This window comes from Bactrocera dorsalis, chromosome 1 (assembly GCF_023373825.1).
Source record: "Bactrocera dorsalis isolate Fly_Bdor chromosome 1, ASM2337382v1, whole genome shotgun sequence".
NCBI classification, from domain to species: Eukaryota; Metazoa; Arthropoda; class Insecta; order Diptera; family Tephritidae; genus Bactrocera; species Bactrocera dorsalis.
In genome coordinates, this window is record NC_064303.1 from 61,061,716 (window position 1) to 61,087,544 (window position 25,829).

A 25,829-nucleotide genomic window follows, 5' to 3' on the forward strand; every position below is an offset into this window, starting at 1 on the left:
TTTTCTTATTAAATAAAATTGTTTTTAGATGCAAGTATAACTTATATATTTTTTCCTAACAGTGATTAGAATTTCTCACCATGCAAAGGTAAATAAAAACAAATTTCAATGCGAAACTATAAACCCTGCAAATTATGTTTACCTCTTTTTGTTCACACAACTGTACAATTCCGATATGAAGTAAACTTCCGCTCTTTAATTTGTGTACAATGTCAGTATTGCCGCAACCACTCTGCGATGAACATCAAGTTACGGAGGAATGTAATTGATTTTTTTTCGCAACTTTTCTCAACTTGTTATGCCCTTCTCTCCGTAAACGGATATTCCCCTCATCTAGCCCCCGTGCGCACTTTGCTAACTTTGCGGACTAAAAATGTGCCCATCCCTGGCTTACACGAAACAGTATCTGGTATAAGCTTACCATCCCAATGAAGAACAGCTGCAGTATGCTGGACGTCACCAAATAATTTTTGAATTTCTAAAGCTTTTTGTTCTTGAATTTTTTTTCGCTGTTCATTAAATGATGTCTTGTTCAAAATTAGACTATTGGTATCAAATTCTTATGCTTCAGATATTGCAGATATTATACGGACAGAGACTTTACAATTATCCAATGTAGCGACAACGTTCTCTGTCATAATATTAATAGTTCCTCGCATATCCTTCCGATTATAATATCTTCCACCTAGTTCAAATTCTGATCGTTGACTTAAGGGTGAAGAAAGAGTTAATGCTTCCCCACTAGACGTTGCTCCACCCGCGCATGTCAAACTCAACGGCAAATGGTTTTCTGATAGAAAATCAATTATGTTTTATTGTTAAATTAATGCACTCAATAGATAAATCAACGTAATGATTGAGTTCAAGTCTAATACCTGAATTGTCTCTTGATAATTCAGAATCAGGTTAACACTTCTATGGACCGATTATCATTTAAGTGGATTATCAGAAGTTGATACTTCAGTAGGGCGATAATCATCCTGTTTCTCTGAAATACCATATATATTGAATATTAAGTCACATAAAAAAGTAAATTCAAGTATTTTATAAACGTTTCATTTATTAATTGACTAATATTTATTTTATAATGATATTTTATTGATATTACCAGATAATTCAATTATATTTCCTCGTTGATTGCCCGAAAAATTCAGATGAAATTGTCTTTCTGATCGTTGATCGATTAGAAAGTTTATTATATCATTGCTGACCATTTCAAAAACTCTACCGTGAGCTATGTCAAATAAACTTTCTAATTTGATTGAAAACTCGTGCTCTTTTTGTTGATTTGATAACACACCTGCAATTTTATGCACATTTCTGTATTCTTCATGCAATTTTTCTAATTTTTGAATACATCGTTTGTCATCTAATATAAAAATACCAGCAAATATCCAAAATTTTTCAACTTTTTCAATAGTTATTTTACGTCCATCGTACACTGTTGTTTTGATCTTTTTAGTATAATAAAATAGTATCCTTAAAACTTGTTTATTAGTAGGTAATTTATTACCATTTATATCATCCGTAAGATTCTCCAATAAAAACATCGGTTTTCGTAAATTTTTTTCTAAACTCATGATGAAAGTTCTTAATTTTCAATAGATTGGAGCTCTCGATGTTAGAAAGATATTTTTAGCTGGATACCAAATCAATTTTTACACTTTCTATTCATTGCACTAGTCACATCAACTTAACAATTAAAAATTCAATATTATAACGTGAATTAAGAATTGTACCGTTTACTATCCAAAAATGGAATATTGCTGTCAAAAGAACCACAACAACAAAAAAAGACAATAAGTAAAAATTTAGTTTGTTGTTTTTTATTCGCTTTAACGACCATCCGCTAGAGGTCACGTGTCCAATATATCTGGTTCTTTTATTTATTTTGTGTTGGTAATAACCATATGACCGTACTTAAATTTGAACTATAATTCCTTCATAGAATCACTGTAGAAACTTTAAATGAAATTCAGAATAAAAATTAATTAGTAAGTAGTTTAAGCATAATAATTAGAATAATCAATACAAATAAATTTTGACCCTTCCAAGGTTATGTAATAAATTTTTTGCGCCAATATGAAAATGTCTCCGTCTAAAGGGATCATAATAGAAGCAGAATTGAGCATTACGGACAGTGCCAGACTAGGGATGGCAAACTCGATTCCGATTCTACTCGAGAATCGAGTTTTCTCGTAAAATACTCGAGTTTTCGGAATCGATCTTCAGTAGTCGGAGTCGATTCAGAATCGATTCTTGACATTCGACTTTACTATTAATTAAGTGACCAGTTTCAAGTTATAAGCTTAGTATCCAGCTCTCAAGAAATGTAAAAGCTTCATATAAAAAAAAACGCTTAAGAAACAGTCAAGAAACTTTCCTGCGATAAATTTACTGGTAAATGTTCAGGAGAGCGGCTTTTCCGAAAACGTGCGCCAATTTTCACAGGAAATGTCTTAAAATACTCGTTTTTAGTTCTACTTTACGAATATGTATATTAACGCCAGATCACTTAAATATGCTTCTGTTTTTAAGATCTGTCCCGGAAAATGCATGGTTTTCTTAAACTGACAATTAGCTTATTGTTCTTTTACATATATTAAATTTATTTAAAAACTTATTTTATTAAACTTCTTTAAACAACTTGAATTATTTAAAAAAAATTTAAATGAAATGTAATGTTCCCTGTACCTTATTTATAAACAAAACAATATAATTGTTTTTAACTATTTTTGTGTTTTATTTAATCGATTTGAATTACTCATTCAATTTATGCCTTGTGATTTAATAAATAAATTTTTGTCCTTTTAATTTAAAATCGATTAGAATCGAAAGAATCGATTTTTGCCCCCGGATAATCGATTCTTAGAATCGGAAAATATAGAAAAATAGTCAGAATCGAGAATCGATTCTGTAACCAATTTTGACATCCCTATGCCAGACACCTCACACCAACATGTCGCGACAAGTATCTGTGAAAGCACGATTGTGCTACTGTATTCAACTTCGTAGGCAAGCAAAGCAGAATTTTGCAATCAGTTGACGCTAGAATAACCAACACAAGCATAACGTGCACACAGTCACGTTGGACAACACTGATTTATGGTGATTAGTTTTAAATTTACAAATTTATAAGTTCTTAAAAGATCAAGCAGTCGCATATGTATATAATGTATGTATGTGTGCATATAAACAAATATGACAGACCATACGCATAATGTTTGTAAATTTGTCTACATGCAACATATGTATGGAAATATGTACACTGAATGCTTCATGCGAAATCTCCATTGACATGGACAACCACGTTTGTCAAAAAGTCAATGTGTCGAAGAACAGACGAGACGACAACAGTGTGTTGTTGGTAGAAAATACAAGCTGTGCCGAAAAAATAAGCGAACGATCGCCGATTGTCACCGCTTCCCTTGCCACTGTAACAGCTTCGGCAAGAAACTTGCGTAAATATGTGTGAAGATGTATGAGCGTGCATACATATCGACGCAGACTTTTGCGAGCTTCGGAAAAAAATTTTAGAATTGACAAATATTGCAAATCGACAACTGATATGTTGCCACTTTTGTCACTCCGTGTTTTTCTGTTTGCTTTTATGAATGAAGCGAGTTTGTCTGTTGAAAGTGCGCTTGCGTTCATGAATGAAAAAGTTGTTGTTGTGTGTTCTTCTATAAATGTGAAGGCGTAGAAGTATGTACATATCGCTCATTTGCTGCAAGACCGGCATAAGTAAAAAAATCGATTCTCCAGAAAACGCGTTTAAAGTTTTCAACTGACTAAAACCTTACACGGTGACTCCAACCTTACACCTCTTCTCAAGCGGATCATATAAGAGGTATTCATATGAATTTTTCACTCAACATGAAGTATGATATAACGAACAATTCTGCAGCATTAACTCAAAAATCACGTTTTATGATTTATGCCGGTCTTGCAGCAAAAGAGCGATATGTTGTGTATGCGTTATTTGTTTGCTAATGTCATACGCACATATTTATGTATGTACATATGAGCAGCGCGCACATGCTATTTCTGATAAGTGATAATATGATTGCAGTGATAAAATGTACGATTAATGTACATTTATCACTATTGTAATATATTTAATTTTTTTTAATGATATTGTGATAGTTTTTTAATATACCTATGTAATGAAGTATACATATAAGTATGAATATCTCAAATACAAGAACTAATTAAAAAATAGGCTTTATTTTCACATTAACTACGACTGTTGCTTTGAAAAAGTAATTTAATTCAAATTTATTCAATTGCACATATATTCATTAATATGCACAAAAAGAACTCATATGAATACACATGCTTGCATATAAACGTATAAAAATATAAGCAAAAGAGGGAACATACATCTGTTAGAGCAATATATAGTTTTGAGTATAATTTTTATTTCACGCTGAGCTCTGTTCAAGCGAAAATGTTAAAACTTCTCCTGCCGAGCTGGCAGTGCTGAAACTCTCTCATCTCGACCGATTTAGCCAAAAATATTTTTACGATCTCCGCGCTGTGAACCTTCTCTATGATAAACGTTCTCTGTCAGTAACATCCCTGCCAACCATGAGCGGGTTAACCAGTTAAACAGTGGGTAGTTTACTATAGGCCACGTGAAGATTCTACTACCCCTACCCTACTTTTCCCCTCACACGTAGGTATACGTGTGATTATATACATATGTCTGTTGCGCTCATTCAGCAGTGTTATATATATAAAGGGTTTCATTTTTTGATTCCTACTTTTAAAATTTCTTAAAATATCAAACAAACTTTTTAATTATTAAATTATTAATTTTATTATTTTTAATACATATTTACATAAATTTTATTATAATTAAATAAATTCAAGCTAACATTGTTATTTACACAATATATTTAATTAAAAAATAATAATTATTATCTGAAAAAAGATTATAAAAGACAAATACCTGAAATAAAATAAAGGTTATTAATACCTGAAAATAAATAATAGTTACATTGAATTTGTTATATCTAAAAGAAAGAAAAAATTAATTAAATAAAAAATAGTGATAAAATCTGAAAAGAGAGAATAATTAAATAAAAATAATAATAACATCTGAAAGAAAAGTTAAATTTGGGTTGTCAATTTCGCTAGTTGGCGCCGAAAGCGCGTAGTTCTAGTTTTATTCGTCGCATCGGGTCATACTATACATTTTTGGGAACCTCTTTTTACGCGCTAACACGTGTTTGATTGATTGTCGTTTCTTTTAAGTCGTTCGTGAGTTATAGCGTCGCAAACATGGAGCAAAATAAAGAGAAAATACGGCATATTTTACAGTACTGCTACGATAAAGGCAAAAATGCATCTCAAGCCGCCAATAAAATTTGTACAGTTTACGGACCCGATACAGTTTCCATTTTCACCGCACAACGATGGTTTCGTTGTTTTGACAACCCAATATTATTTGATCATTAAAATATAAAACAAACATTTGTTTTAACATATTAAATTGCATTGTGCAGGCCGCCTTAAACGCATAAAATACATATGTACATATGTGTGTACTTATTTTTGCGCATTATATTGGACTGCGCAGTCCAATTTCAAAGTATACACACTTTTTCCATATACTTACTTAACAAGTTATATTCCAATTCATTCTGATTTCCAATCGTATAAAAAAAAATAATAAGTAACAAATAATTTAAAAAAAATCACATAAAAATCATTCACTTACCTTCTTGTTGTGCGACCCTCCTTTACGATGGTACGATCACGAATGATGCGCGTCTTTGAATCGTTTTTTTTATTATCCATTTAGGGATTTTCTTGTGTCAGTATTGACAATTATGTTTTCTCCTTCGCAGTCATTCAAATAAATCAAGAAATGAAAGAAACTTTTTTTCATTGCATTTAGGTAGACAAAAAATAACCCAAAAATGTGCGTTGGTGTTAGTGCATAGAGAAAAAATGTGTAGTTGTATTGAAATATTTGACACAAGTGGGTAGCCGTGGTTGGCAGGGATAATGTGTCCGCACTGCTCTATATGTACATACAATGTGTACATGCATAAGGTTGGTACGCAGCTCTCAAGTAATTGCTCAAGAACAAAAATACATTATTTCTCAAGTAATTTTGACAGCTGGTTACGCATTGTGAATGATCCACATTAGAAGAGCAAGAGAGAATAAACAAAGTAAACAAACTTTGTGCGTATGTATGTGTATGGTAACACAAATATTTTCATTGAGATTTAAGGAATGTTGTTGATGATTGGTTGGTTTTATACAACATTTCAAAATGGAATATACTTTATAATAATGATTTCAACTAATTTAGGATGAATTTCACGATTACTTCGAATTTCCTTCAAGAAACAATTGTTGATTTGATGTTTCTTCGCAAAACCAGGTTTGCCATATTCACATTTTATTGAAAAAAAGTATTAAAAATTAATACTAGATTTCTTGAGAGCTGCGTACTAGCACAAGTAACTTTATCGCAGGAACGTTTCTGGACCGTTTCTTAAGCGTTTTTTTATATGAAGTTTTTACGTTTCTTGAGAGCTGCGTACTAAGCTATATGTGCGTATGACATTCCCACACAAATAAATCATACACAAGTCTACATATATACTAGATACATATCTGCGTAGACATGTAAATATGTCGCCCGCATAAACTACAAATATTGTTCTACAAAAACAACAATCGTCTCAAATAATATCAGCGGCGTCACAAGTCAATATGACAGCCAAATAGTCGATGCCCATATTTGTAGAAAAATACGCAACAACAATATTTTCATTCATGAACGCTAGCGCACTTTCAACAGGCAAACTTACTTCATTTTCCCCGAGCATGCCTTTGCCTACAAGTGTCTTTTCGCAAATGGCAAAAGCTAAAAATCATATATTGAACAATTTCTGATATTTGTATGAGAAAAAAAAGTGACAACCCCGCAAATATAAGTATTCAAATATATTAGAATAAAATTGACAACATAGAGTATTTGTCGATTTTCAAGTCAAGAAATGTGTCAAAGAAAATATTCAATATTCCTCTGATATATGTTTACAGTGCTACTCCGCTCAAATGCTTATAACTGCTTATATCTTGTTGCATTTCAGACACGTCAGTCTTTCGACACATTGATTCTTTGACAAAACGTGAGCGTCGGCCATTGGATGTCCGGGTCAACGGAGATTTCGCGTGAAACAATATATGTACATATTTATATACATACAAAGAAAGTGTGTGGACAAATTTACAAACATTTTGCGTATGTTTCTTTCTGTTTACATGCTCCCATAATTGCATACGTGAATATCTGCGATCACTTGGTCTGTAAAGTTGACCATGTACTACGTTAAATGGTGTGCAGGGGCAGGTTATAGTGCCAATGAAGAACATGTTGATGAATATTTTCGCAACCAAGCTTCTTTCGTAATATTATTTCAAACGTCTTTAAACTATTTTTATGTAATTATTATGTTTGTATATCCATTGGCCTTGTCGTATTAAAGTAAATGAAAATTCTCGACAACAAACAGTCGAGGGTGTTCATTTACTTTATTTTTATCTAATACTTTTAGCCACTTGACTAAAATATGGAAGATTACAGAAGATGAAACGTTACTTACAAATACAACTTTAATTCGATGCGAATTAACTGCAACGAAAAAATAACTTCCTCATTTAAAGCATATCTAAGGAAAACCATGATTTTCTTACAAGATGTTTACTGACACTGTAAAGTGCCAATTTATAGTAATTACATACTGCGCATTATTTGCACAATTGACCCTCGGAAACATAAGTGCTATTTGCAAAGACACAAAAATTAATTAATTTAAAAAATGGAACTGAATAATCGCAAAGAGCAAAACATTGCATCATTTAACAGAAAATAAAGTCTGAGAGGCTTATTTTATGCGGCAGAGTAGCGTTAAGCGTGCGATCAAATTTGCCTTTTTCTAGTTTTAGTTTAGGGGGTGATAACATATTCGTGTTTTGTGTAATTGTATTATTTGTTGTAAACAAGTGCTTATCGTGCGGCCTATGCATGCCTATGCATGTGTATGCATGTCTTGCAATCGGGTATGGTGTGGTATGAGTTCAAAGTCTTGTGTTCGATACTCTTGTTTATTTGATTACGACAGATCTGGCTTTATCAGCGTTTCTCATATATGTACTTGTGTATAAGTGTCGTTGATACTGGTATTAACTCTCCTCTCTCTTATAAAACAAAAAATAAAATGTCCTCATTTTTATAATGTAAAGGTGGCTGTGAGTTGTTGAAGTTCGTGTAGTTTCTTTCTTTCTTGAGTAACTTATCGTAGTTTGATTAATTTGAGTAGTGTCCAAATTATCAGGATTGTAATTCCAAAGGTTGTGATTGTGTAGCATAAAGTTTGGATCGGGTGATCCTCAATTGGAATGAGTAGTTTATGTAACTTCCGGATATTCGTAAACTTAGTTTCTTCATTGGAGTTGATTACTGCATCAATTGTTATGGTGCCTTCATGTTGGATTATCTGCTTTATTGTATCCTGTATGTTTGTGTACTTTCGACCATTTATTTTAATGGTGTCATTAAACTGGATAAAGTTTACTCCTGAGATAGTTTCGTTATTAATTTCATATTTTCCATCTAATATTATATTACCATAATCTAATATTGTGATATTTGCATTTGTTTCTTCTAAAGTTTTACAATTTGCTTTTTCTTTTAGCGTTTACTCTTGAATAATTATTTATATTACATTGAGCTACATATATATTTGTCTAATATATATTTGCATCGTTAAGCTATCTAGATGTTATTTTAAATAATTTACATTTTTGCGTTATTAAAGGATATTTATAAATGATTACATATGTATGTCTCCTTAACTCTAATTACATTTATTGTGGAGTATTCCATTACATTTAAAACTGGAATATCTAATTTTTCGTTTTTTTATTATTTGTTTTATATCATTTAAATTTAATCGAATAGGGTTTCTAATTCCTTTAAAGTTTCTGATATAACCAGGCTGTTTGAGATTGATTGACGATCAACCTTTGAGACTAATTGTTCAAAGTGTGAGTTAATTACTCTTTGTTGATTATTATTTTCTATTATTTCATTTAAATGTGTTTTTATTTCAATAAGACCGTCATGATCTGGAGTCCCAGTTATAAATTTTATTATAGTCCCTAAAATGTTTATTGATCTTTTTTGTATTGAGTGTGAAATAGTTTGTTCAATTAAATTTGAGATTCTATTCTCGTTTATGACATCCTGTTGTGTCCTGCCAAATGATCTATATTCCATCTGTTTATATTTTTCCATTATTGTCGTTAAATTAAATAAATGGTATAAATATGCGGTATCTTCATATAGGTATGTGTCGTCGGTTTCGGTGAAGATAAATTTTTTATTTTTTAGATTGCTCACTGTGTAAGCTTATGTTTATTATTAAATTCAATAGGAGTGTTACGAATGTTATTTTTATGTAAGACATGTTGTCTTCCTCCTCTCTCTACTAAAACTGTGCCCTCACGGTTTTCTATAACTATGTATTTTAAATATTTTTGTTCCGTTTTTGTACGTCGTTTTGACAGTGCGTAAATTATTTGTTTAGGTTCATAAACTTTTTGTGTTTTTTTTTTATTTTGATATTCTAAAACTTTGTCTTTGTTTTTTTCAATCAATTGTTTTCTTTCCGGATAATTCTTTCATTGAAAATTACTTCCACTGGTTGTTGTTTTGTCACCGAGTGTATTGTCCTATTATACTCGTATGCTGCGTTAAATATTTCCGTAACTGGATCGGTGTTATTTTGTTTAGCTAATGTTCCTGCGATTTCTATCAGTGTGTTATGTACTCGTAAGCGTTCAACTGAACCGTTTGATGTCGAATGATCTGTTGGCGTACGATTATGTGTTATATGTAGTCGTCGGTATAGTGACATACAAGTTATCGATGTGAATATACTATCATTGTCGGTTTGTAGGTTTCTACAATATGGGTATGTAAGTGTGAGAATTTCTTCTAGTTTGTCTACCGTGTTGACTTTGTCTGCTATTTCTCTCATTAATAAATATTTTGAGTACCTACACATACTAGTTATGTATGTTCTATTCCCTATGTGGAATATATCCATACTTATAGATTCTCCTGGTAGATTTGTTGCTGGTGTTCTCCCTATCAGTTGTTTTGTTGGTCTACGTTCGTATTTTTGTTCATAACAATTTTAACAGTTTCGTGCAAAGTTTTTTATTTGTTTCGCCATATCGGGCCAAAAATATTGTTGCCTAATTTTCGTCGCGTTATTTTTCTCATTTCTATGCGCTCGGTTATGTGTATTTGTTATAATTTTCAATTGCTTGTTTTTGTCTGTTTGTTATAAAGAGCTTGTAGTTTAGAAAATGTTTACTTAGTAGTGATTTTATTGTGAATAGTTCTTGTTCATCAATTTTAATCGCGTTATTGAATTTAAGTGTAAAAATTTCTTTTAAGGTTTTGTTAGATAGTCAGTGTTTTGATATTCAATAATATGTCTTTGATACTTTGAAAAGTCGTTTGTGTTTCTTTTTTATTTCGTTTAGTTTTCTTTAATATGATTTGATTCTTAAATGAATTTATCGTTTGTTTTGCGTATGTATGGTTTTCGTTTGGTGAACTACGTGTCGAGTGCATCGATTCTATTGTTGAAGTGTTAATTTTTTGTCTTGATAATGCATCTGCTACTACGTTTTGATTTCCTGGTTTGTATACTATTTTTGCTCCAGATTCTTGTATAAAATTTTTCCATCTTTTTAGTTTTATATTTGAATTTTTGTCCGAAATAGAAAATATTAATGCCTGGTGATCAGTGTGTATAGTTAAATCTGCTATACCGTAAATGTAATTCCAAAGTTTTTCTTTAGCCCATACTATTCTTTTCCGTTGTACAATACTTTTCTTCTGTTTTTGTTAATGTTCTTGATATAAAAAATATAGGTTTCTTTTTTTTGTGATAAAACTCCTCCTATGGCGAAATTACTCGCATCTGTAGTTAAGTCAAAAGGTTTTGAGAAATCTGGTTGAAATAGTTCAACTTGTTCTTTTAATTTTGTTTTAATTATTTGTATAGCTTTTATAGCTTCTTTATCTAATTTTTTTTTCTTTCTTAGCTGACATTTTTTCACTTGTTATACCATTTTCTCCTTGTAGTGGTTTTGTTATTTTGCTATATCCTTGAATAAATTTCCTATAATATCCCGCCATACCTAAAAATGATCTTAATTCTTTCAGGGTTTGAGGTATCGGGTACTTGTCTAATGTTTCTACTTTCTTTGGATCTATTGTTATCCTATTATGTGTTATTATATGTCCTAAATATTCGGCTTGATTTTTAAAGAAGTGTGATTTTTCATCAGAGATTTTCATATTTGCTTTATGTAATACGCTACTATTCTTTGGATGTGTTTAATATGTTCTTCAGGTGTCGAAGAATATATTAACCCGTCGTCGATATATACAAACGCAAATTTATTTATATATTCTCGTAGAATATCATCAACACATCTTTGAAATATTGAGGGTGCATTTCTTAATCCGAAGGGCATTCGTATGAATTCATATTTTGCTCCATTTATGGAAAATGCTGTTTTTTTCCAAATCTTCTTTTTTATCTTAAATTGGTGAATACCTGCTTCTAGATCTATCGTGGAAAAATATTTAGCTTTACCTAACGCTTGTATTGTCATGTTTATATCCGGAATATGATATCTATCTGTTATAGTTTTTGAATTTAATTTTTGAAAATCTATCACTAATCTTTTCTTGAGTTTTCCATTTTCATCTATACCCTTTTTTGGTACTGTCCAAACTGGTGAGTTATAAGGACTTCTACTAGGTTGTATTATATTTATTATTCTTTAATAATTTTTTTTTTATTTTATTTTTTAATTTTTTATTTCTGAATTGACGAAATTGTTATCTGCATACGGATATTGGTATTGTTTCGTCCAAACAGGTTCATTACTTTCTGTCCTAATGGTTGCTTCTATCGTTGTGGTAAATGGTAACTTTTCTGTTTTATTATTTCTCCTAATTATTACTCTAATCTCCTCGTCATAATTTTTATTATCATGTGTGTAATTTATTTTTTGATTGTTGTTTTTATTTGTATATATTAATTGTAGTGACGTGAAATCTATTTCTGCATTTAATTTTTTTCAATCCACAAAATCCTATTATCATATCAAAATCTTTAATATCTTCTAGTTCAAAAAATGGTAAATCATGGTTTAACAGATGTATTATTTTTTTACTAGTCATGATGGAATATCCATGCATTGATTTTGTCCATACAGGATCTATTGATATACTCTTACCTATGTATTCTGCATTTTTTTGATATGTAGCTGTTTGTAGCGCCTGAGTCGATCATGATATTCACTTCTTGTTGTGTCGGACCATCGTTGAGTGTAATGCAAGGTAGTCCGTCCTTTAGCGTAAAAAAGTACTCGATGTATCGTCAGCTTCTTCCATGTGCCTGAAGGTTTGTTCTGGCTGAGGTTCTGGTTGTTGGTGTATGTTGATCCTTTGTATCTTTTGCGGAATGATGTTTCGGTTAGAGTGATTTCGTTTGTACCCACTGTTTCTTTGAGGTTCGTCAACATCCATGCGTTCTTGTAGAAGTTGGTATGTATTAAATACTCTTTGAGGTTGTGCATAATTGTTCCTCGTTTGTTGCCTTGGTTGGAATTGATTTTGGCTGAAGTTGTTATTCTGAAGATTGGGTTGATTATATTGGCTTCTTGACCATTGGTTTAAATTATTATTTTGCCATTGTGGTGGATTAAAATTAAAAGGGTTTGTCTTTTGTGGTATTATTCTATGTTGATTAGTTGGTCTTTGCCAAAAGTTATTTAAATTTTGTTTTTGGATTTCGATAGGTCGTCTTAGGTTTTTATTTTCACTCGTTTGTTGTAATCGTATTTCGATTTGTTTAGCACTTGTATATGTTTGCATTAAGCTTTGATATTGATTAGATGCTAAGGCTGTTGCTAAGTTTTTATTTTTTAATCCTTTAATAAATTATGTTATAGATTCTTGTTCAATATCGTCCTTGTCCTTTCTCCTTTCCTCGTCCAATTTCGAGAACTGATTCTGAATGTAGTGGTATGGGCTATAGCTGAAGGATTTATGTCCTCGTTTGGCATTGTCCGTTTTGCTCCTTGACTCATTTTGTTAGTGTCTGTCTTCGTTAAGGAAGAATTAAAGATTTTGGCTTTCTTTGCTAAAGATTTCAGCTTAAGGATTTAGATGTCCTTCTTTAAGCGTTTCGAAGATTCTTAAGGATTCCGAAGTCCTGTTGTGCGATCTCCTCCTTCCCAGCAAAGAGCGGTTGAGCCCCCAGTTAATTCATATACTTACGAATGGTTAAAAAAATATGTATTTACTTTTGCAGAATAAGATCTTTATTCTAGAAATTCACATACTTAAATGAACATGTTTTCGTATTATCCTATGTGTTATATATTATTCGTTAAGTTGATAACATATTCATGTTTTGTTGCTTAGGTCTAAAGTCTAATTGTATTATTTGTTGTAAACAAGTGCTTATCGTGCGGCCTATGCATGCCTATGCATGTGTACGAGTATGCATGGCTTGCATTCGGGTATGGTGTGGTATGAGTCTTGTGTTTGATCTCCTGTTTATTTGATTAGGATAGATCTGGCTTTATCAGCGTTTCTCATATACATGTGTATAAGTGTCGTCGATACTGGTATTAACTCCCGCGCCGACATATAGCATTCCAATACATTGGACAGTAATTCGTTCCCAACACAATTTAATAATATATATTATAACTAGCTTACCCGGCGCGCTTTGCTGCGCAGTTCGTAAATATATTAATAATTTATTCAATTTTTTTATATATATAAATATTTATCGGCCATTATACTTTATTTAATTTTTTTTTCATTATAGACATTTTTGTCATCTTCTTTTTAAACATATTGAATATTCAAATATGCGATAAATTTGCCAAAGCAATTGCCTATTTTCAGATTTTATGAAATATCCACAAACGACAAATCTAAATTTTTATGTATTAGACGTTTGAGTGTAAACAAAAACATAAGAGAAACAAAAAAATAAGCATTTTACATGAATGAGTAATGTCAGATTATATTGTTACTTGAGCAAAAGTCAACTTATTTAGCAAACAAAAAAACCTGAAGTTTCATGGTCCATAATTATATTCTGCGATAATAATTACTCTGTATTTGAAAATAATGTAATTTTCCATTCATAAAAGTGTAATAAAACAGTAAGTTAATAGCCAAACAAAAAAGTCAATAACAAATACAATATTATAATTCAATATAATAAAAAAAAAAATTTATTTCCAAAGTATACCATACAAAAAATGACGATGAAAAGATTCGATATGAGAAGAGCATTCCATTCTGATTATCTTCAGGAAAAAACAGTTGTTGTTTAGTCAGACAGGAAGAAAGGGAATACCAGGATGTAGAGCAAATTCTGAATTGCCGATTAGCAAATATCAAGCCAAGTAATGGGAAATACTGGACGCGAGAAGCTATCAAATATTTTGAAGAAATTGCTTTGAACGAATCTTTCACTATGAAAATAATGAAACAAATAGACGAAATATTTTTCATAAATTTAGACGATTATGAATTAAGGATGAGGATTGACCAAGATATTGTTGATAAAAGATATGCAGTTCATGAGAATGCATTCGTACGATATTATCCACTCACTCCATAAAATTGTTATAACGCTAATATTGAGAAGCGTACATAAATACGAATAATAAGAAAATTGTCATAGCGATTCAATAAAAAATTCAACGAAGTAATACTCTTCAAAGATTGAAAGTTGTTATTCTTCTGTTTCCTCTCATTTTTACATAAGCGTATACATATAATAAATTGTAAATCTCAAAAATTCGAGTTCTAATCTAAAACATTTTGATAAACAACGTTCTTAGTTTTACTGTCCGGTGCATGAATGAATAAACGATGTGCAGTACCGACTCTCGAACATGCAACATATAATTGCCCATGTGAAAAACACGATTCTTCCAAATTTACTCCGCATATTTGAAATGTTTGTCCTTGTGCTTTGTTTATAGTCATGGCTAATGATAAACGCACCGGAAATTGCAGACGTTTGAAATTTAATGGCATGTCTGTTGGAATCATTGGAATACGTGGTATAAGCACATTTTCGCCTTTCGCTTTGCCATTGAGTATAGTTGCTTCAATTAAATTTGGCATTAGCTTCTTTATTGCCAGTCGTGTACCATTACACATTTTTGGAGGATTGATATTCCGTAGTAATATGATTGGTGAACCAACCTTAAAAATGGAATCAATAATATATTTCATTGAACCTCCTTACAGATTTATATTCTGTAATGATTAAAGTAATGAACAAACCTTTAAATTCAAAAGATGTGGCGGTGTACCAGGTGGTTCCAATGAATTCAGAAACTCAATTGGATAATTCACAGCTTCATCTTCATCCATAACGCTGTCAATGGATTTATAAGTTATGACTTCACCTGGCAATTTTTCTTGAATTTGGAAGTTCATTGCATTGACGTGTATATTCTTCGGTGCCAATATTGAACGTTCTGCTAACTAATCATGGCTTCTGTGATTCTGAATGATATTTGGGAAAACGCATTCGACCAATTTTTCTTTTGTTTGCAAAATTGTACACAAATTTTCAGGCAAGGTGATCATTCCATTTGTATTGTCGAATTGCATTTTTCCATTTCCGATATCCAACAATTGTTCCGAAAACTGATGTGCAGATGAATCGTCTTGTAATAGGACACGCATATTGACATTCAACGGCAATTTTTTCACAAATCTCCAGAGAGCAGAAGATTTCAGACATGTATTTATTTTATCGGCAGGAGTTGATCGAGGAAGAACTGGCAATGTTTGTCGAAAATCACCTGATAACAACCAAACAGCTGTTGATTTCCGCGTAAGTCTTTCATAGTTCGATCCAATGCTTCGAGCGATTTTTTGTTAGCCATTGTACACTCATCCCACAGAATAATCGCTGCTTGCTTCAAGACTTTTCCCACTGCAGAATTTCTTGAAATATTGCATGTCGGCGTTTCACTCACTTGCATGTTCAATGACAATTTTAATGCAGAGTGTGCTGTTCGTCCTCCGTCCAATAAAGTGGCAGCAATTCCAGAAGAAGCAAGAGCCAAAGCAATTTTTTCTGTGATCGAATAGCTGCCAGAATCAACGTAATAATGAACGTTTTTCCGGTTCCACCAGGTGCGTCCAAGAAATATAATCCGCCAGTGTTGTCAGAAACAGCTTGCAAAATTGTTTGATATACATAGTTTTGTTGATCATTTAATTTGTCAATATATGATTGCACAAATTCAATCAATTCGTCACAATTGAATTGTTGTTCACAATGCAATTCTTGATCCATCAAATCATGCATCGGACGATCAGGTGAAATCATAGATAACTGTGATAATGCTTTATGCGCAATTTTGAGACACATATCCTCAATGATTATTAATGCTTTATTGTACATTTCTAAGGTAATCATCAAATCTGGATTATTTGACGTACGACGCAACCGAATCAAAATATCTTCCGTCATGTAATCTTGATATTTGTTCCATAATTCCAGTGGATTCGATGGCATGCATATTGATATTATAATCGAGAAAAGCATTCTTATTTGTTATGGTAAAGATGAAACACATGCATCTTGAAGCGTCGATTCCCAATGTGAATCGTTTTCCAACAAATGCAGTAGGTGACATGCCTCGCGATACGTCTCACATAAATGACCATCAACTATTTTCAAATATTCGAATGATCTCGGTCCTTGAACGTTCACCAATAGCAATCGCAAATAAAAACATTCCGCGTTGTTGGGATGAATCGTATACATTCTGCCCAAAGCATCTGTTGAATATATACCTGGGTGACCATCAACTGCTGTACCCTGTTTACGTCGTTGGAATTCTTTTGATGATGTATTCCATGTGTAAAGTAGCCCGTAGACGATCAATATAATTGAAGGTGCATCAATACGCTTCAATATTGCTTCAATACGAGCTCTGTCAATACGATGTTTTAGCAGAGATAATGAGATGTCCAACTCCTCTCTCACTGGAAGTGAGAGAACAATTGCTAAACGTCAACTGACTTGACTGGATTGAGGAGGTTTTGACGTTTAGCAATTGGAAACGAGCGATGGCCAGACTGAAATCTTACCAATAAAATATGAAAACGGAGGGATTTGTTGCATCGTTCAAGACCACTTATAAAAAATGTTAAGTAATGAAAATTAAATAAATTTATGAAATTTAAAAGTATTTGATTAAACGTTTTGTAATGTGATGCATCATAGTATTATTTTCAATGGAAATTTATTAAAAACCTTTATTGATTAAGAGCTAAAAAGCTGAAATCCTTTTGTTGGGTATTAAAAGTTCAAAATTCAGTTCTTCTAATATACTTTAAAAAGGTTTAAATAGTTTCTCCATATAATAAATAACCACTACATAGTAATTTTTATTCGTACTCAATGTTGGGCGTTTTAATTAAAAATGCCCAAAAATTTTTATTTTGTTAGATCTGGCCATAATGGAAAATGTTATAAAAAACGCTTATTTTGAGGCGCTCTCACACTGGAATAAGTTGGGCATCCCATTATTCCTGGTTTTAGTGTGAGATTGTTCGTTGCATGGGTAGGTTGCCTTTTTTTCGCGCAAGTTTATAAATTTTACAAGAGATTGAAAATATTTTGTGATTGTTTCTCCAAATCAAAACAATGGTGTTCAATAAAGATTTAGCTTTTCTCACCATTACTTTGGCTGTGTGTGAAATGAAAACTCTGAAAAAGAAACGACGATAGCGCTGGTCAAAGGGGTTTTACATGCTGAGAAATCGTTTTACACATTTACTGCGCCATCTTCGTGACACAGAGCCTGAAGATTTTAAAAATTTCCTGCGAATGGATGATTCAGTTTTTAATCACTTATTGGAGCTGATAAGACCTAAAATTCAAAAACAAGATACTGTAATGCGCAAGGCCATTCCGCCATATCAAAGGCTTTCAATTACATTAAGATATTTAGCGTCTGGAATGGATTTAGAAGATTTAAAGTTTACATGTGCTATTGCTCCTTGTACGTTGTCGAACATTATCTTGGAAACATGCGAATCTATCATTGAAGCCTTAAAGGGAAATATACAGGTAAGAAGTTTAAAAGATAAACAAATGCTTTTAACAATTCAAATCAACCATTTTTTTCAAATTCAATACAATAAATGCAATAATTCAGTAAAATCAACTCAATAATTCAGTACTTAAAAAAAAATTGCTTAAAATGATGAAAAGTGTTGCAAATATTCGCCTACTGTAGCTGCTTCTGTTTGAAGTTCAGTAGTGGAGACGTCTTCTTCCGGTGGGATGACGCGCTCAATTTGGTACGGCACTGCCGACATGTTTACTTGTGTTTCATGGCCATATGTTGGACTCGGTGATGTGCTGTTTGAAGATAACGGCGTTGGCTGCAACACAGCATATGAATAATGCGCCTGACGATTTTCTTGAACAAATGAATTATTGGAAGTAAGAAAATGCACTCCATGTTTAGTCAAACTTCCATTCTCAGCTTCAAACAGAGTGTCATTAAAAATTTTTTCTGCAAATCTCTTCTGATCTGCTGCTAATCTGTTCAATTTCAAAGCCCATCCTTTGGCAATTATGTCTGCTTCAGTTTCGGGCTTTTTAAAATATTCTCTTCAGTTCTATTCTCCAAACTTTTTTTTGACCTTTTACGTTGCGGCGTTGAAGAGCAAGTCGGGAATTCTTCTGATTCCGTCACTCTACATTCTTCACTTTCAGTCTGGAAAAAAAACAGTTTAAATAGAAAAATGTGTTTCATGTACAGGTACCCAAAACTGCAGGCGGTTGGAAAGAAATTGCTAATGATTTTGAAGAACAGTGGAATTACCCCAACTGCATTGGCAGTGTAGACGGAAAGCATATACTGATAAAAAAGCCAGCCAACTCTGGATCAGAGATGTGCATGAATACCATTCAAATGACATATTTAGTATTTTGTAAAAATGAAGACTGAGTTAGCACTAGGCATAAACTAAACGAAAGCTGTCATTGCATGATTCACCTCAGCGAGTGGTTTGTTACAAAATGCATACCATTGCTTGCTTATTCTGTAAGCTCATACCATTCACAAAAGCATTGAATCAGTATGAGTGTTATGAATATATGCAGAGCTTTTTGATTTTATTGTTTATTGTTTTTAATTTTATTTGATAGTGCTTAAACATATATATTAACAGAGTGAGAGTAATAATGATAATGTTAAAAAAAAAATTACAAAATTCAGGCTTTAAAAAAAATAATAATAATGTAATACTTCATGTTCAATATTTTATTATTTAAAGATATAGAATATATATTATTATATATATATATATATTGTTGTCCATATAAATTATTGTAATTGTTAATAAAGCTATATTTTTACTCATATTTGTACACTGAATTCAAAAAAAAGCAAATTATTCACAGTTTTTGGCCCAATACGGTTACGTTTTTCAGTTATTATGTTACCTAAGGCAGAAAAAATTCCTTCTGAAGCGGCACTGCTTGCAGGTATAGCCAAAATTTTTTGGGCAAACTTATATAACCGAGGGTATTCTGAATTATGACTTTCCCACCACTGCATAACATTAGAATTAACATCAAGTCCTATTTTTGGATAACTATAACGATTTATTTCATCAGATATACTTTCTGCCATGGACGGTTGAATTGAGGTCATAAAAGATGAGAAAAATAATTGGAAATCCTGTGGTGATTCATTATGGATTGCAAAATTAGTTGGACTATCGGACGACGAAACAGATTTCATTATTTCGGAGACACAAAACTCTTTAACTTCATTTAATTTACTTTCTTCTAGACAAGAATTGGTAGGTGGATACAAAAAACAAGTCGTATAGTGAGAAATACATAAATTGGGAATGTACTTTGTTTCCATTTCTCTTAAAATATTTCTTTTTAATGCCTTTATTACTTGCATATCAGTATCTCTTTCTTCGCAAATGGATCTGACGGTGTTGATTGTTAGGTATACGTAATTTAATGTGACGTAATTTACACCTTGTAACTTTCGGCTTACAATATCAACCTTTTCAAAAACCTCAACTAGTGCATTAAGAAGAGATATCTGAGATTCTATGTGTTTCATTGACTGAGGAAAGAATTTCTTGAATTTTGAAATAATTATTCGAAATTGATTTAAATAAATTAAGATGTGAGTTCCACCGAGTAATACAATAATTTTTAAGAGAAGTTAATAGCATGTGTTGAAAGGAAGTCTTTTTGAAATACTTTCCTAACTTTTTGCAAGCATCCAAAAATGAAACTAATTCGGTAGTGCTGTTAAAACCACAATCCAAATTCATATAGGTGATTTGCACAGTTAATCCTATTTTGATTTTTGAGAGCCTTCACAATGTTTGATCCTCTGTCAGTAACAAACGTAATATTCTCCATGTTACTTACTTCGAAATCTGCCAAAATTGTGTTCAATTTCGTTAAAACATTAGTTGCTGTGCTTCTCTCTTAATCCATTGATTTTACGCTTAAAACAATTTCTTTTAACTTTAAATTTTTCATAAAATGAAACGTGGACATAAGAAATTTCTTTTGACAAAATTGTCAGTCCAGAGATCTGATGCTATGGACGCCGTTCCGCTTGTTATTGCTAATTTCAATTCCTCCTTCATTCTTTTGTCGTCTGCTATGTTGTTTATTCGTCGTGATATGGTTCTGGAATTGGGCAACATGTCGGAGACGTCTAAATGATTGCCATATTTTGTTCCAATATTTAAGAGTGCCTCCACGACCTTTTTAAAACCTTCGCCGTCTACAAAGGAAAATGGACGACAGTCCTCTACAACCCATTGAGAATATGCCAATAAAAGAATTTCCTTATCTGCATTGTTAACTTTTTTTACAGCAACGTTGCAATTTCTTACAGCATAACACTTGTGACGGATAAGATTAGATGTTTGCTTTCCATTATATTTTAATATGTCACTTCTCACATATCACCACTCCATCAATAAGCCAACTTTCGTCATTTTCAATTTGACAGAAAATATCTCAAATTTAACTTCTGCTTTGTTTATTTTTAACAATACGAAAAACACCGTTTTCAATATTTTTTATTATTTCAGAGTTCATCTTGAAAACTTATTTAAAAGAAATTAACGCACTGATGTTGCACTATGTAATCTGAGCTTTTATGAATCATTTGATTGTTTTGCTTAAAACTCAAAACACAGTTATAATATTTGAGTGGCTCTTGCTAGCGGCATTTAAAGAGTGATTGAGTAAATGACAAGCAATTAGAAGAGCGCAAACACTGCTAGCAATGTTATTAGCACATGCTGAGGATTGAAAACAAAACAAAGACAGTGAGTGCATACATATAGGAAAAAAGTGAATCAACTCGTGCACATCTCTGCTCTGGATCATACTATTACAATTACATAGGCACTTTAAGTATTGTACTCATGGCCATTGTCAATGCAAATTATCAATTCATGATGATTGACGTTGGTGCCAATGGACGAGTATCAGATGGTGGAGTTATGAAGAACACTGTATTCTGGAGAAAGCTTTCAGAGAATCAACTAAACTTTCCACATCCGAGAAGATTAGCTTCCACTGAAAAAAGTACCCATATGTGTTGATTGGAGATGCAGCTTTTCAGCTACATCCAATTTTATGAAGCCATATAATCGTGCTCAATTAACCAACGAGATTTTTTAGCTATAGATTATGTCGAGCTCGACGAATTGTCGAAAATGCCTTTGGAATTTTAACAAAAAGATTTAAAATATTCCAAAAACCAATTAAATTTTATCCTGAGAAGTGTCGTAAAATAGTAATGTGTTGTTGTCATTTACACAATTACTTGTCAAACAGGAACCAGGCGTTTTATATACGAAGAGGTGATATGGACTATGAGAATACAAACAATGGCACTTTCGAAGATGGTTCTTGGCGAAATGAGCAACAAATTACTTTGCAACTTCAAAGATCAATCAAAGGTAACTCTACTGTTGATGCGAAGAATATCAGAGATGATTTCAGAAAATATTTCAACCCGCCCGCTGGTTTAGTTTCATGACAAAATAATTACAGTCTACAGTAGTAATTTAAAATACCACTCATATATGTATGTAAAATTCAAAATCAAATAAAAAAATTATCAGTACTGTACCTACCTCTGTACTATCAGTTGCCGCTATGGCCATTTGGTCTTTGATGAACATCATCTCTTCAAAGTACCATGCTTTTGGAGTTGGAATAGCATCCGTTGTCGCACTTTCAATTGCTTTGTAGTCTTTATTAAAATTTGTGCACAAGACGTTTATTTTCTTTTTAATTTTTTCTATAGTGAAGTCAGGTTTGTAAACAACAAGTCCTGCATGGATTTTTTTAAATGCTAATTGTTTTTTTGTTTGATTGAAATAATCTTTAGATTTCACTTTCCACAACTCGGGCAAATCACGATAAAGATTTATTAGCATAGAAATAAATACATACATACATATTGATCAATACGTATTGATACATAAATACATACAACAATACATATTGATCAATACGTATTGATCAATGATATTGATTGTCTACGCGCTACTAAATACCTCAGTATTTAGCAAACTTCTGGCAAATGTATCGGTTTCACAAAGTCGAAAAAAAGCAGTTAAAGTAGTCGCTGGTGGTTGTGCTGCTCTCTGTTGTATATTTTCAGTAGTATTTTCTTGATGACGAATGTTCATCATTACTAATTGACCGTTATCTTCAGTAGACCGTCGTCGATACAGCGGGTATCCATCATTGCCTGTTATTGTGTCGGAAGTCAATGCTCTGGGATAACGCTTTGAGCATTTGCCATCAATCATGCATAGTGAATTCATATTTAGTACGCCACATGGGCCATGAATCATATGTTTTGTGACGACTTCAAATAATTCTTGATCAATTGTTTGATCTGGTATCTCGGCTGATATGATATTATCAATTTCATCTGGTGTGATTTTACGAACTAACCATATCAATATATGTGCGTGCGGCAATCCTCTCTTTTGTCATTCGATTGAATACATATAACACCGCACTTCTCCAAATATGCGCAATTTCACAATTACATCCATCAGCGCTTTTAATTTTTGCCGAAAAATACGTGCATTTATATCGTGACGATCTGTTGTTGATTGACCGTCAAACAAATTATTTTGAATATCGCTCCAGTCGGCCATATTTTCTAACGTATGACATCGCATCTTGAGCATATTCGTTCATATGGCGAGGACTTCCAATATAAGATGCTGATAATATCGTCAGACGTCCAATATCATTCAAATTCCCATCATTTGTTATTGCATCACGCAAATGTATGTATTCTTCTGATCGCAATTTATTTTGATTGAACCGAATGTAATTGAGACGTTCAGTCTCAATTTTCGCGTACATGTCCACAATGTATTGATGAAACAGTTTTCCACATCTCAAAATGTAATTTGAACTTCCTTCGCGAATCATTAATCTGTATGAATAATAATTCATGGCGCCGTATAGCGACAACTTTGCATTTCTTTTGCTGTTGATGGGATCAGAGTCCCATAATTTTGAACACTGATTCTTATGTAAAATTTAACGAGGAATCGAATAGAAAAGTCAATTTTGAAAAAAGTTGGTGGAAAAGCACAAAAAACCGGATTTTTTGGAAAATAATGTTTTTTTTTGGATTTTGAGCGTCAACTTTGAATTTTTTTTGCTGTTCATGGGATCAGAGTCCCATATTTTTGAACACTGATTCTTATGTAAAATTTAACGATGAATCGAATAAAAATGTCAACTTTGAAAAAAAAAAGTGGGGGAAGAGCACAAAAAACGGGATTTTTGGAAAAAACATGGTTCTTTTGGATTATAAAATTTTTGTGGATTCTGAAAATATTTTTATCAGAAAACTGAGATTTTTTTACATAAAAATGGATAACTTCAAAATTTTTTTCACTCAACTTTGAGGTCGTTAAAAAATAAAAGAAAAAGTCATTTTTTTGTTTGATCTCAATTTGAAGTGCGCGCCCAAAATCAATGGAGCAACTTTGGCCACTAAAAAGTTTACAGATATTCTTATTTTAGTCTATATTATGATATTCTAAAGTTTCGTCAAAATCGGAGAACCACGGGTACAAAACCATGTCGCCAATTGATGGAATGGCCCATATATAGATAGTATAATTATAAATACTTTGTGCTTTTTATAAATACACACTAGTTTTTCTTTTTTAACACTCGCGCGAATGTGAGTGCAAGTGGAATAATTTAAATTGACTGGTTGGTACTCCCCGATGAATTAACTTATAATATAAAGGGTGATTTTTTTGAGGTTAGGATTTTCATGCATTAGTATTTGACAGATCACGTGGGATTTCAGACATGGTGTCAAAGAGAAAGATGCTCAGTATGCTTTGACATTTCATCATGAATAGACTTACTAACGAGCAACGCTTGCAAATCATTGAATTTTATTACCAAAATCAGTGTTCGGTTCGAAATGTGTTTATCGACAAATTTTGTTCAGCGATGAGGCTCATTTCTGGTTGAATGGCTACGTAAATAAGCAAAATTGCCGCATTTGGGGTGAAGAGCAACCAGAAGCCGTTCAAGAACTGCCCATGCATCCCGAAAAATGCACTGTTTGGTGTGGTTTGTACGCTGGTGGAATCATTGGACCGTATTTTTTCAAAGATGCTGTTGGACGCAACGTTACGGTGAATGGCGATCGCTATCGTTCGATGCTAACAAACTTTTTGTTGCCAAAAATGGAAGAACTGAACTTGGTTGACATGTGGTTTCAACAAGATGGCGCTACATGCCACACAGCTCGCGATTCTATGGCCATTTTGAGGGAAAACTTCGGACAACAATTCATCTCAAGAAATGGACCCGTAAGTTGGCCACCAAGATCATGCGATTTAACGCCTTTAGACTATTTTTTGTGGGGCTACGTCAAGTCTAAAGTCTACAGAAATAAGCCAGCAACTATTCCAGCTTTGGAAGACAACATTTCCGAAGAAATTCGGGCTATTCCGGCCGAAATTCTCGAAAAAGTTGCCCAAAATTGGACTTTCCGAATGGACCACCTAAGACGCAGCCGCGGTCAACATTTAAATGAAATTATCTTCAAAAAGTAAATGTCATGAACCAATCTAACGTTTCAAATAAAGAACCGATGAGATTTTGCAAATTTTATGCGTTTTTTTTTTTAAAAAAGTTATCAAGCTTTTAAAAAATCACCCTATATTTATTCATGGCCCTTCGAGCCTTAACGAAAGGCACCTTTAACAGAAAATTTAAAAACAATAATAATTAACATAAATTAATATTATAACAATAATAAATAAATTTGGTGGCAACCGAAGTGCGAAAGTGAAATATATACATAAACTGCTGTGGAGAAAACCAAAATACAAAGTGCAGTGACTCAAACAGAACACACAAAAAAATAAAATAAAATAAACAAAAACAGGAACAAAAGAAAGTGGAGTGCAGTACTCTTAAAATATATAAGAGCAGTTCACCTCAAAAGCACAAAAACAAATTACAAGGAAAATCAAAATGTAGATAACAGTTGCAACAAAAAAAAAAAACAACAGACAGAGAGAATATTGCGCGAAACCTAAAAACAAAACAAAAATCGGGCTGGAGTTC

General features: G+C 32.4%; 1 protein-coding gene across 17 annotated transcripts in view; it reads left to right on the forward strand.

Moving 5' to 3' along the window:
* The window catches only part of LOC105224078 (voltage-dependent L-type calcium channel subunit beta-2), a 995,088-nt gene that overhangs the window by 58,501 nt on the left and 910,758 nt on the right, over window positions 1–25,829 (forward strand). For 14 of the 17 annotated variants that reach the window (XM_049462489.1, XM_049462495.1, XM_049462496.1 and 11 more), the window contains exon 1: window positions 22,067–22,153. The exons of the other annotated variants lie outside the window; for them this stretch is intronic. In XM_049462489.1, coding sequence (XP_049318446.1) covers window positions 22,067–22,153 — 87 coding nt within the window. Of the gene's footprint in view, window positions 1–22,066; window positions 22,154–25,829 lie in introns of those variants that run through there. 17 annotated transcript variants of the gene reach the window in all.